This window comes from Cygnus olor, chromosome 1, assembly GCF_009769625.2.
Source record: "Cygnus olor isolate bCygOlo1 chromosome 1, bCygOlo1.pri.v2, whole genome shotgun sequence".
In the NCBI taxonomy this organism is placed as follows: domain Eukaryota; kingdom Metazoa; phylum Chordata; class Aves; order Anseriformes; family Anatidae; genus Cygnus; species Cygnus olor.
Window position 1 is genome coordinate 74732549 of NC_049169.1, and position 14153 is coordinate 74746701.

The following is a 14153-nucleotide window of genomic DNA, read 5'->3' on the forward strand; positions in this document are numbered from 1 at the left end:
GGCAGCTAAATTATGTACATATTGCCTTCCTAACACAGCTTGAAATCTGAGGGCCAGTATTATGTCTATAAAGAGGGATTGTTTTGAAATCATTAAAATATGCCAAGTCCTTCCTCAGTTTTATTCCCACTGATTTTAATGAGAGCTTTGCCTAAATAGGGCTTGCTTTAATTTGATCCTCAAAACTTACTGCGGGCAATTTCTTCCTCGTTCCTGTGAGGGCCTGATTCATCCCTTTCCATGACAGAACTTGCAAGAGAAAAGGGCTGTGTTGGCCAGCCACAGGGAGATGGGCGAAACTGAAAGAGCTCCGTGACCTGTTAACCATCTGCAGAGTGCAGGAAAACCACTGCACCCTTGTAGCTGTGTTGCAGCTTTGGCTGGTTGCTCATTCTGAGTGCAGAATTGCTCTCTACAGCATGATTCAAGTGATTTAATAGACCACAGACATTTGAGTGGGAAGGGATCTCAGTTGTGGACTCAAAATAACAGTTGTTATCTTGGCCTTAATTTTAAAGATCATCTGTTATTTCATACTGTTTGTTTCGTATTCATTTATCCAAGACAATAATCAGATATAAAATATTTCTTTCCACAGCTTTTTTTAATACCTCATCCCTCAGTGGTATTCTTGGCAAAGCCCCTTCCTGCAGGGCATGAGATGGCTCTCCTGGTGAAACTCAAATCACTATCTCTGCATTCATCTACCTTGATACTTTGGTGCTTGGCCCTTCCCAGCCCTTGTTCTGGGCTCTGGTGCAATTGTGCTGCTTGTGTGGTCTGAGATGCTCATCCCTTGAGACAACGAACCATGGTGTGTGTGTGCTGTTTGTAGGCAGGACCATAGTAAGTAGTCCAGTTCTATCCCCTTCCCTTAAATACGACATGCTGTCCAGTTTCAGACAGACAGAGTGAATGCAGTGATTCTTGTAACTTCTGCATTTTGCTTTGTTGGCTGAGCTTGGGAAACTGCCATGTAGTCCAAAAATTTGAGTGTTTTTTTTTGTTTTGATTTTGTAAAAGATCCAGGAAGTCTTGCATACCTCTGATTGCATTTAGTTTGTTTTTTTTTTTGCTTTGTCCTAAGCATCCTGGATTAGCAAATGCTCTAAGCGTCACCTGCCACCATTCTAAGGAGCATTAGGAGTTTTAAAAGCTTTTCTGAGATGACTAGAGTAGCGAATCAGAATATTTCTGATATTATATGAGGGATGTAATTACCTACAAAGCACCTCCTGAAGTAGGAGTGTATTCAGCCATGCTCACTTGGGCCTTTCTGCAGTACCATTGAAACTGAATAGGAAATACGTCAATGATTTGGGGGGTCATGGGATCAAGTCCTTATTAATTTTAAAGTAATTGTTCTTCGAATGTGATACTAGTTAAGTTCCTGTGATTTTTATCACAGTGTAACACTTCCAATACTTTTGGAGTTTTTGCATATGGATGTGATCAGCACCAAAAGATTAAAGAAAAAACAAACATACTATTCCCCTTAGTTAGGTTCTCTACTGTTATGTGTAAATAATGAGAAGGGATGCATTAAATATTATGTCATTCTAGACATCTGTAATGTGAGCATCTACATCTGAACTGCTCCTCCTAGACTGCAATTCATAGTCACTAGAGGGAAACAATGGGCAGGATTCATCTAACCGGTTTTAGATGTCTGCTTTAGGATGAGATGAATCCTGTCCTCAAAGTGCCTGTTTCTTCCCAATGACTATGAAGGGAATTTGGAGTAACTCACTCAGGTGCAGACATGTACATTTGGTTAGATGAATTCTCACTTGGGGTCTAGTTCTTCCACAGCTAGACATTTGGAAATGAGAAAATAAGTTGGCTCAGTTTACATTTTTACTAACAAAGAAAAGCTGTGGAAGTTTACTCTAATTATGAATGTTGTACACACTGATATCTTAATGATGATGTAATGTTTCTAATTTAAAATTCCTCTTGGAATGCAGAGTGTTTTTATACAAAAACCTTTTAAAACTGTTTTCTTTTGTTCTTCTTTTTTTAATCAAGTTTGGACTGAAAGCCACAGGTAAAATTGCTTGGCAACAATTTTTAGAAAAAAAATGAGGATCCTGGGGGTGCCTTTGAAAACAAGCAGACAATTCCTATGAGAAAAAACAAGTAAGTAAGAAGTTCTTTTTTTATGTGAGTTCTGAGTAACTCGTGTTAAAAATGTTTATTGAAAATGAGGAAACTGTATCCAACCAGTGATCACCCTTGATTAAATTATATTAAATAATCTTTTGGCAATGCTTTCTCTAAGTGCACACTCTTATTTTGAATCCAGTCATACCCTGAGTCTTAATGAGGTGATTTATTCTTCCTACTCTAGAAAGAACGTATTGAGCAGAAGAGGACGAGACATGAAAGCATTGCCAAGAGTGTCTTTTTTCCTGTTGCAGAGTCAATCCACCTAGAGGAGATGAAGCTTTATCCAGTGACACTGTGCTTCAGAAGCTGTGCAGATATACCCAGGATGCTTATCCGTCTTTAAAGCAGGCATTCCTTATGCTTGATGAAGTAAGAACAATTATTGTTAGGTGTTGCCTTGCTTAACTACTCTTACAGCTAACCATTTGTGTCGTATACCAGCTTCAAAGTAATCTAGCGGCTGCCAGTCTTTATTTTGTGTTACAGTAGCTTGCAGAGACTGTTTCCAGTTTCTTTAATATAGATATGTGCAACCTGGGACTAAATAATCTGTAATAACATTTCTGATAAAGAAAAATTATTGAACTAGAATTTCACTGGAAGTCTTGCTGGCTAGTTCTTTAATCATCCCTGTGGCTCCCTTTCAACCCCTGCTATTTTTTCTGTGTATTTCATGAAATGTTATGACAGAAAAGAGAATTGGTGCTTTCATAGCAGTTGTATTGGTACCAGAAAAATAAATAATATAACTTTACAGATACTGCAAAGCATTCCCCTGTTTCTACATCCAAGGATTTCTTGAGTCCCTTAGGCCTAACATCATACTGGCAATTTATTTATGCTTTGATTATATGTTATATATATATGTTATATGTTACCTGCAAATCTTTCAGAGTTACTGCTGCTTATAATTAAGACTCCTCTTCTATTCTAGGATATTTTCTCAATTTCTCAATGTTGGACTTTGTTAGAAAGCTTATTCTTTGATTGTGCTTGATCTTCCGAGTCATGCTGTATCAGTGGTTTGTTTTCTTTGTCAGTTTATCGTTCCATTTGTCTTTGTTATCTATGGTTGTTTTTATTTGTACAGGTTATTTGTACAAATGTGTATGGAGCAAGAGAGAGCACAGGTGCTGTGTTTACTGTTTATACGCACTCACACACACAGAGACATATGTTATGTACATATGTATGCATAAGAAGGATGTATATTACAGGGCTACAAATCAGCCCCTGCAGGACCGCATTGGAAAGACACTAGAGGATGGTTATTATCTATAATTCCATGTGAAGGTTTCTGTTCTCTGGTTTATCTATTGCATTTGTTTGATATCTGCCATTTGATTCTGTACTGTTCTCATTTCTAAATCAAAATGCATGTCACTGTGTGTAAGCAAGGTATACGGCGCCCAAGGCAGCAGACTGCCCCAGGAAAGCAGCTCCAAAAGGGACACAGTGCCTGCTTTGCCTCTGTCAAAGTCCTGGACAACCTTGTTGGCTGCTACCACCAAGGAATGAATCCAGAGGTGTTAATTCACAACTGTTGCCATCTCACCTTGACTGGGTACAATTAGTTATCTAGTGTTATGTTCTGATTATGCAGGGTTCATCTCCAAGCCTGGTTCTGCATTCCCTCCTTCCCTGGACTTCCTCCTGCTTGGGGCTGTCTCTGGGCCCAAGCAGATTTCTGCCTCTTGTTGCCTACTGCAGTCTCTTCTCAAGTGTGGTAGTTTCTTTAAATGTTGATTTCCTTATTGGTAAAATGAAATGTGATAACACTGGATTAGATAGTACAGAAAGAAGGCTATGAAAAATATTCAGTCTCAAGAAAAATCTTTTTGGATGTCATGGTTTTCTCTTCATGATAGGGTCTGCATAGTAACACTTAACGAATGCTATTATTCTGCTCAGCTGCTGTATGCAATAGTCTAACAGAGCATTGGTCTCACCATTGTACTCATTATTTAATGTCTAAACATGTGTGAATCTGTTGCATTTCTAAATATTTATGGAGCTGTATGAGTGGGTTTTCAGCTATTATGAAAAACCCATGAAAACCAAGTAGAGAAATTTCCTCATATCTTAGAGTTAACAAAAGTAAGTTTCCTGCAGTTTTTATTTCAGAAGGTAAAGATTTGAAGTTGAATTTTTTATCTGTTGCAGGACTTAAAATAAATTCATGTTCTTATCTAAAAGGTTTTAATAAGTTCATGCAGCATGCTTCTAATTCATGTCACTGCCTAGCCTTCATGCAACTGCCTGTTGCCTTTTGTTTGCAACTAATTTTTTCCTGAGCTGTTCTTGATGTGTTGAAGTCTAAAATGCTGTTGTTCCATTACTGTCAATCCATATTCTGAAACTAAATCCTAACCTAATACCAGTGCTTTCTAATGTGCAATCTAGAAATAAAATATTTCCTGTAACTGTAGCTACAAATTTGACTTTAAAATTGTGGTGGTTTTACCTTGCTAGGCAGCTGAACTCCACCACAACCACCCTCTCATTCCCCCTCCTCAGAAGAGGAGGGGAAGAAGAAAAGGAAAGAAACAACTCGTGGGCTGAGATAAGGATAACTTAGTTAAAGGAAAAAATAATTATTAAGGAAAAATTATTATTAATTAAACAATTTAACTAAAGGGAAAAAAGGGGAAGGGGAAAAGGGAGAAAAGGGAAAAAAAAAAAAAAAAAAAAAACAAGCAAAGGCTGTGTGGAAGTGCAGAGGAAAGAAATTACTCTCTACTTCCCACAAACGAGAGATGCTTGATCATGTCCTTGAAGCAGGGCCTCAATGCACGTTACCATTGTTTGGGAGGACAGACATTTTCACAATGAGAGCCCACCCCCCTCCTCTTCTTCCTTTTTCCACCTTTTATTGCTGAGTGTGACATCATATGGTATGGAATATCCCTTTGGTTGGTTTATGTCAGCTGCCCTGGTGATGTTCCTTTCTCACTTTTTGCCCACTCCTAGCCTGCTGACTCGGGGGGGGGTTAGAAAGAGTCCTGATGCTGTGCCAGCAATGCTTAGCAGCAGACACAACACTGGTCTGATATCAGTGCTGTTCTAGCTACAAGTGCAGAGCACAGCACTGTATGAGCTGCTGCAGGGAAAGTTAACATCCCAGCCAGACCCAGTACAAAAATGTTGAATCAGATTGATGTTTTATAAAAGTGAATGAAGTTCCCTTTGATATTCTGTTGTATGTCTTGGAATATTTTGTAATTCACTTTAAAACTCAGATCTTAGAAAAAAGTAGTTTTACAAGTGTTTCAACACCAAGGAATTAAGAGCAAACCAAACTGTCTAGCCTCTAGAATATCTTGAAAATGTTTTCCATATATTCTAAAACGTGGAAAGAAAAAGACATTAAAAATAATTTGAATGGGCAATATTCAGTATACATTAGCTGAGCTTATTTTATTGTTGGTTTGGTTTTTTTTTTAGTTATTATTACTGTATATTCTTATTTTTATACCTTCCTGCATTGTTTGATAGTTCTTGTTCTTGATCACGTGTTATTCCAGTCACCTAAGGCATTGACATTTGTGTCATCTGAAAATGTGACACCACAGTTCTTTCAGGGTCATATTGTTGCATTTCCTTTGTGTGAAGAAATTTAGAATTGTGGGATCAAGTTGTCATTGCTCATATGCACTATTTCATTATTTATATTTTAGTTGTGTTTTAAAAAAAAGAGATTGTTTATCTCAGAGCAAGGAATTCAAGTGGTACAGGAAAGTCTCCTAACTCAAATTCTTAGATGCATCAGACTCATAAGAAAAACTAAACTGTTTTCTGTCTTGTGCTGATACCTGGTATCAAGTAAATTTCACTGTTTCCAGAATTGTGGAAGTTTTACAGGTACACAGTTACCAGTTCTAGTATTGTATCTTAATAACTACGAGACATGTATACCTATTTAGCATTACATGCTGAAAAAGGTTGTGATTGAAATTTAAGTTAAAGATAGGCATAAATACATGCAGGATAAGACTACAACTTAATTTGAGATGCAGCATTTTTGAGAAGAAGGGATATGTCATGTATATTATTAAAATACACATCATAGCACTGAATATATATCCCCATGGTCCTGGTGCACACAGGCAAGGGAAAATCTGTTTTGATGAAGGGATAAAATCAATATGATAGGTAAAGTTAATTGGAATTAGAACTGTGCAGTAATTATTACAAGCTCATATGATATAAATAGAAAGTGCTATCATGTCTCTAATATATTTGTGTGCAATTTGTCATCTGATATGTGGATTGTAATGTACGTGTGACACTGACGTGGTATTGAGCCTACTGTTGCATAGTTCACTCTATTTTCAAAAATAACTTCATCTGACTTTCTGTAGAGTTTGGATTGCCTTTTCATGTCTAGTTCTGGAATATGAACTTTTGATAAAGAACTGTCTATCTTCGGTTCTGTGGCCTTCACAATGTACAGAACTATGCTAAAATGAGTTTCTGTCAGGTTTGATGGAATGTATGCGGATATGTATGTCCCATACACTGGATTGTGTGATCGTCCCTTAAGTGGACATCTGGATTTTCTTATTCTGGATTTTTTTTTATTACTTTGATTTCTTACATATTGCACTTCTTAAATTGTAGACTCTATTTCTAAATTCAACAAGCAAATAATAGACTGAAAAATTAAAGCTTTCAGTCTGGTTGACACAAGCAAAACGAGAACTGGGCATATCTTCAGAAGGACTATCACAATTCTTTTCCAATATAATTATATTTTAAAAACAAACAAAACAAACAAACAAACAAACAATTCTTTTTAGCCGTGCACGATATGATCTGTGTATGTATGTATATGACCACAAAAAGAAATAATTCACCTAGCAATTTATAAGAAAAGAAACCAGTTTCATACATTTCAGTAGATAATAATAAAAACTACAGCATTCAGGCTATGATTCAATAAGGCTCTTTACTACATGATTTTAAGTAATTTACTGGGCTGGGGCATTACTGAATGAAGTTTTGAACAAAGGAATTTGAGATTGTAGAAAGGAAAGACAGGCTGAAGAAACAACCACTTAATCAGCAATATCTGGAGGCTGCCACACTGAAAGACAGACCTGTAAGAAATGTTTATATTTATACATAAGACCTGTAACAAATGTTTATATTTATACATAACACCATGGTTACTACTTTTTTTTTGTTGTTGGAATGAAACAGCACTTCTCCATTGACACTGTTGATGCTGGAACTGAATTAAATAATAATCTGAGCAATAAGGTTATTTTAAATAAAGTTAAATTTGCTAGATGGCCAAATAAGCAAATATAAGCTACTTCATAAATACTGATGCAGTATACTTTAACTTTCCCATGTTATCTAAGGTTTAAACAAAACATTTTTATTGTAACAGATCTTCATGGTTGAAACATATTCATTCTGTACAATTGTTTCTTGTGAAGTACAAGCTATCTTTCTAGCTTCAGTACCAGATTCCCTAACTTATTTACTGGGGGAGGTAGGTATATTAACAAGTTTTGTTTCCATATGATTTAATGCAGTGACAACAGTCTCTAAAGAAAATGCAAATAGCAGATAGTTTCAGAAGACCATTATCTTTTGATTGCAAAACTTTAAAGTATTTCCCAGACCAACTGATGAAGTAAATAATTGCTCATCTTCTATATAATTACTGCCACCCTGGATCTCTGTGGGGGACTAAAGGGAAACAGAATTTTCTTAGGGTGAATTTTATGAACAGAAAGATATTTTTCTAGTGCTTAGCCAGGAGCTGAATCACTGAAGGAATTATTTACTCCTAATTTTTCTGTTATTGTTCCAAAGCCTTTATTCCACTCTTTTTTCTTCTTTCCTCCTATTATACTTCCTTAGGTTTCTTTAGAGAAAATAAATAAATTATCTATTAAAAAAAAGGTTTGGAACAAATTTGAAGTTATAAAATGCAGTAGACCATCACAGAAAAGAGTTGGTACAAATCCATATTTAAAACTTTCCTACATAAATTAAGAATATTACTTGCCATAGGAACTGAGGGAAGCTATGCCTTAAATGTCGCAAAATAATAATAATAATAATAATAATAATAATAATAATAATAATAATAATAATAATAATATCCTGATTCCCTTGCATGAGCACATACATTGCCTGTTACCTTACAGTCCAAATGCATATCCATTGGCATGACAATGTGACAGGGGATCAGGTTCTGGATAAAGATTCACCCTGAAAGCTGATTCACCCTCGGTAGCCAGGTCAAGAATGCCAACAGACCCAACATGGCAGCAGAATTGATTTAAAGGTTACATATGAAGATGCAAAGGCAGCGTGAGGAAAGAAAGGCAGAATCCACAGACAGTAGGTGTCAAACGTTTTGGATTAACAAACTACTGTCAAGAGTCAGAATTTCTCAAGGCTCCACATGTACAGATAAGGAAAAAAACACAGCTGATAAGCTGACCTGAATGGTCTGTGCAAATCGAGGTTATGAGGCACAGTCTATCAGCACACTAAATAATCTATGCAAAGGTAATGGAAAGGTCATTATAGTTTCAATCCATAGTTCTAGGCTTCTGTCCAGGAAATATTCCAGTTGTATGTTCACCAGGAACTAGAATAAAACTACTAGGTTCAATATACAAATGCTATTGAAAAATCTGTAGAGCTCTTAGTTGTTGTAGGTCGGGATGATCTAGACATGTAGAATAGCATGTTAGAATTAGCACTAGTTTAGTAAACATTTGCCCTTTTTTATGCATTTTTTTTATGCTTTCTTTTTTTCTTAGAAAAAAAAGAGGGAAAGATCACAAGAAATGACCTTCATCACATTTTCCGTTACTTTGTTTTTCAAGTGAAAGATAAAGACTTCCAGGAGCTAATGCAGATAATTGATCCACAACAGAGTGGATACCTTGACTATCACGAATTTTTAGACTTGTCTGAAGAAAAAGAATCCATGGTAAGTGCTATTTCTTTAATGATAACCTCCCCTATAACAGCTGCAGCAAAATGCCGCATTGTATTTTAGTAAAATGTTGCACTCTGCATACAGTTATTGTCTATATTAGTATGTTCACATACTTTCCAGCAATGTAAACCTTCTTCTTAATCAGTGCTTCTAGACTCTTTCTTTTGGTGCATCAATTGGAAGGGAATCTGATGGTTACGTGATGTTTTTGAAAACTTATGCAGAATCACTAGCTCACATATGCGTGTACAGCAGATGAGGGACAGTAGTAGTACTTCTTAGCTTTCAGGTGTCAGATGCGTTTTGCTGAGATTTTGCTGTTTCTTATTTTATCTTTTATTCTCTATAATATACATCTGTTCAAATTGTATGCTATACGCTACACAGAGGTTGTATATTTTCCTGGATACAGTTTTGATACCTTTTGAATTTGCAGCCTCCTTGTAATGTTTTCCTTTAGAACCATTCACCATACATAGAGAGTATATGTTCAGAGTGTATATTCAGTGTGTACGTACATAGATAAATACATAATGAATCCCGCGGTCAAAATTTCAACTCACTATGCCGGTATTCACTATTTATCTCCTTTGACAGAGATTAAGCAATACTTCTTTGCCTAGCAGATTATTCTAAGACATAAGCTGCAGTTTGCAGATCTTCCTAATATTAAGAATCTGTTGATAATTTTGAGTATCAAATCTCTTTAGGTTTGCATTAGTATGTCAACTGACTTAAGTCCATGTTTAGCTTTGTTTTGGGTAGTCTGAATAGTGTTTTTGACAGATATCAAAAGAGTGGAGTAGTGTCAAGAGATACTAGATGCACAAAAAGAAGGTCCCTTTGAACAGCACTGAATGGAATGCATTGCTTTGAAAGGCTTTGATTTTAGGAGGTAAACCAGGCTGAGTCCCACCCTGGTGGCTCCAACAACAGCAACATTTGATGCAGCAGCTCAACTCCATTCCAGCTGGTTTTGAGTAGAATAATGGTCTGGCTGAAATTTTAGGGCAAACTTTAGTAGTTGTAAAATTAGCGTGTTGGGGAAAGCACAAATGCTGACATTGCCTAAGTATGCAGCCGATACGCACACTGAGTTGGATTTACAAATTATGCCAGTTAGGCTTGTAGTAGAGAGGTACAGAAAGTGGCCATTTTTTGTCATTTAAAATAAGCATCCCAAATGAAATAAATGTTAGCATGGGGGAAGGCAGATAAAGGAAATGTTGCGCATCACAGATCGTTGTCACGCTGGGATGAAATACCACCTGGGATGACATGGTAGCCACCCATGACCCTGGCCACTGTGATTTCACACCTGGAGAGAGATTCTGCTCTGAGGAGTAGATCTGTTCTGGACTTTATAGCTGGTTTGTACCCAGCTATTGATGAAAAGCAGGTGCAAGTAAGCTTGAGTTTATGGAGTCTTTACTTTTTGTCTCCTCAGTGGTGATGCCAGCTTCATCAATGTGGCTTTTCCTGTAGAAAAGGCAATTAAAGGTTGTACAAATAAAAGAGGATGGCCTTTTCAAGAAATCACTTCATTTTTATCATTGCTTTAGGAAGTAACTCAGTCAGAGTAATCTTAATAACAGCAATGGGCAGAACCTGAACCTGGAAACCATCTAGGCCTCCAGACAGCCAAGACAATCTGAAGGGCATCTCGGCCTCCTTCCTTTCACCTGAAATTTTGCACAGTACAGTATTTGGCCAGATCTGCAGTTACATGGAGATTTGCTGTCAAACTGTGATCCTATGTTCATTTCTTTTCAGAACCATCTTGTTTTAATGCCTTTTCACTTATAGATTGAGTACAGTTTTATTCTAAGTTCTACTGCTATAGACAGATCCTAAAACAGGTGAAATTATCCAGTTTTTGTCGTTGTTTTCCCCTGTGCAAGCCTGTTGTCTTCAAATTATGCTCTGAGTAAGCTGAGTGCCACTTGGAACTCATTCAGTCCTAGTGGGTTTTGTTTTACCATACTAAGGGGAGAGACAGACAGTAAAAACCCTGCATTGTTAGTCAGTACATATGTCTCTTCAGTCACTTAAAGGAGCAGGTCTATGAAGTGAGGTATACGCTTTCCTGCACAGTCACTTTTTAATCATTTTTCAGAATTATGTTTGTCATTTTAGTACAGTTTTTCACATGGTAACACTATCACGGTTTAATATCAGGAACACTTTTTGCTCTTTCCTGCACTACTAATTCATTCAGTTGTCAGGTGGAGGAGATCCTTTCTGATAAAATCACAGAATATTGGAAAGATTTTCATAAGGCTTTGCAGTCCTGTGATCCTAAGTGTACTGGCACTATTAAGAGAAGTCATCTAAGAAAAGTCTTACAGCTGTGTTGTCCCTCTTTGTCAGAACAACAATTTATGAAGTAAGTTGATGATGTATGAATTGTAATAGATTTAATGTAATTTCTTTTCTTACCCTATCTTTCTTCCTGTCTTTTAATATGACAGCTATAGTTGGAGGCATTAAGGATTTTGGTTTGTCTTAAGCATATAGAAGATAAAAGATTGGTGGAGGAAATGCCCCATTCCTCACATGAGCAGCATGTAAATCTCTTATTTCCATGACAATTACATGTTGGGAACTTGTCAGTTTGACATAATTTCACTATTTCAAAGGTGACATGAGCCTTTTCTATAAAGGAACAATTAATGTGCTGGAGATCCAAGTCATTATCAAGCATTATTTAGTATTTCCAAACACAATGTAATACAAAATGAGTTGAATTAATGTTATGTCTTTCCTCAGTAGGCTATTGTTGTAAAGAACAGAGAAATGAAATTTAATATTGTTAACATGAAATCTCATTTTCAATATGAGCAGACTCCCCAAACTGGGGAGTCAAAATAGCGACAAGCATGGGGAGTATGAGGTCAAGATATCTATTTCCAAAGGAAAGGGAATTGTATTTAGGCATTTTATTGCACTAACAGGTCAGTCGGGTCATAATCGGGTCTAATCTACTCTCACAGGACCTCTAGCTTTCTCTTCTTACACCCAGTGACTTTCAGAAAAATGTGAAATTCTTTCCTACCTTTAAAAACATAATAGGAAAATCAAAGAAATCAGTTCCAGTCTGACACTTTACAACCCATTGTCCTGCTGATCATTGTCAGTGAGCAGCAAACACAACAGCATCAATATGAAATGGCTTTTGGAAAATAACCTTTGATCCTGAAATACGAATGAGCATGAATGTGATCAGTAAAACCAATTCTACTGTATATATTATCCTTTCTATAAATGTCTTAGAGAAAACTTCGGGTGCTATGCATTGGGTTCATAAAAGTCATGTTTCCAGCACGGTGTGCTGTTATAACTATATGTTTTCATTATCTGTCAGTTTTATAGCTCTGCACTATGTAGCATACAATCAGTGGTCATTGATCATGAACAAGTAATTATCCTTGGAATTACCTGGGACTCAGCAGTTATACAATTTTCTAAATAATTTTTCTACCATTATTTGTGTCAATGAGAGATCTGTACTGTAGGAAAAGTCAGGAATTACAGTCACTTTGAATCACAAAGTGATCTTTACTTGAAATTCTAAACATTCCCTGTAAGAAAACAACATAGAGTAAAGCAGTGAAAGGCAGACTGGTACGGTTTAATTCACTGATGATTTTAGTGAATATGTATTTTACCTTTGTTTTAAAAGGATGCAAGATAAGCACTGTGAGATCAGTCTAGCAAAATGCTGAACACTGAAGTTGTTTTCTAGCAAACCCCAAGAAAAAAAATTAATACTTTTAGGATTTCTGATATGGTGAGCATAGAGTGTATTTGCATTATCGAACTGCAGCATTGTTAAACAGTTCAGCTATCTGTGTTTAGCAAAGCAAGATATGTGTCACCATAGATGGGATGAGTTTGGAATCTTTTCATAGGAATGGATTCTGAAATATTCATCTAAAAGACAAGGTTTGAATTCCATTGTCGAAGACATTCAGGGACATGTAGTCTTGTATTGACCATGTTTAGTCCATGAACGCAGTCTCATTCATGCTGTATTGTTTATTCTTCTCTAGCAGAAGAATAAGAGCACCTGTTCTTAGTAGTATCATTCGTCAGGGTTGTGTTCTAGAGAGCTGATGACCACATTGAAGAAGAAATGTAATTCTTATAATAAGACAAAGAGAGAATTTATACTCAGCAATGCAATAGATGACCTAATCAATTGGAGAAATGTTTGGTTTTAGGATAAATGAGTATAAATTAGCTAATTAAGTTAGAAGGGTTCATCCACATTTGAGGAGATATTTTTGAAAAATCTACTTTGTATATTACTCTTAGATTTGTCATTCTGTGATTTAGCCTGACTCTTTAAAAATGTTTTGACTTGCATCTTTTTACCAATCTATATTTCTTTGCTTCAAATGTGGCTTTTTTTTGTTGTTGTTGTTAAATCTTACTTAAAACTATTCTAGGAAAACATTGTGGATTATGCAGAGGAACAGTGGATGGCACTGTTCATTCGCTGCTCTACAGCAGTAAGAGATGCTAGGTTTAAAAATGATGTATTTTAAAATAATAACCAAAAAAAGAATTATAATTGACTCCTCTAAATGCATACATACTGGTTTAAGACTATCACATCTGTGCTGGGAATGTCATAACCAGATTGCGGATTTAGCACGGGTGCTTTAAAGGATGCAGGGTTTTTGAGCAAAAGGTGATGAAGTGACTGAATTACATTCTGAATTCCAGTGGTTCAGCCATATCAGTCTTATTTATTTGAAATGATACTTCTGCTTTGGGGTCTTCTACTATAATTGGACTTCTGCATTGATGTGACTCATCCTGAGGCGCTTGAGGACAATACTGCTATTGCTGCAGCTGAGTAGCTGGCATGCTTGTCCCAGATGGCTACCTGTGAGATGACATTCAGACTGGGGAAAAGAGGGACCAATTTTTAAGGGCATTTGGGAGACTTTTAAGGATTACACTCACAAAGCAGATGTTGCTCTGTAGTGTTCACAGCCATTTTCTG

At 36.4% G+C, this 14153-nt stretch overlaps 1 protein-coding gene across 1 annotated transcript in view; it reads left to right on the forward strand.

The window, feature by feature from the left end:
* Positions 1–14153, forward strand: part of EFCAB6 (EF-hand calcium binding domain 6) — an 86652-nt gene that overhangs the window by 11219 nt on the left and 61280 nt on the right. The window contains 4 exon segments of the mRNA XM_040561488.1: positions 2421–2538; positions 3260–3299; positions 8958–9130; positions 11365–11525. Coding sequence (XP_040417422.1) covers positions 2421–2538; positions 3260–3299; positions 8958–9130; positions 11365–11525 — 492 coding nt within the window.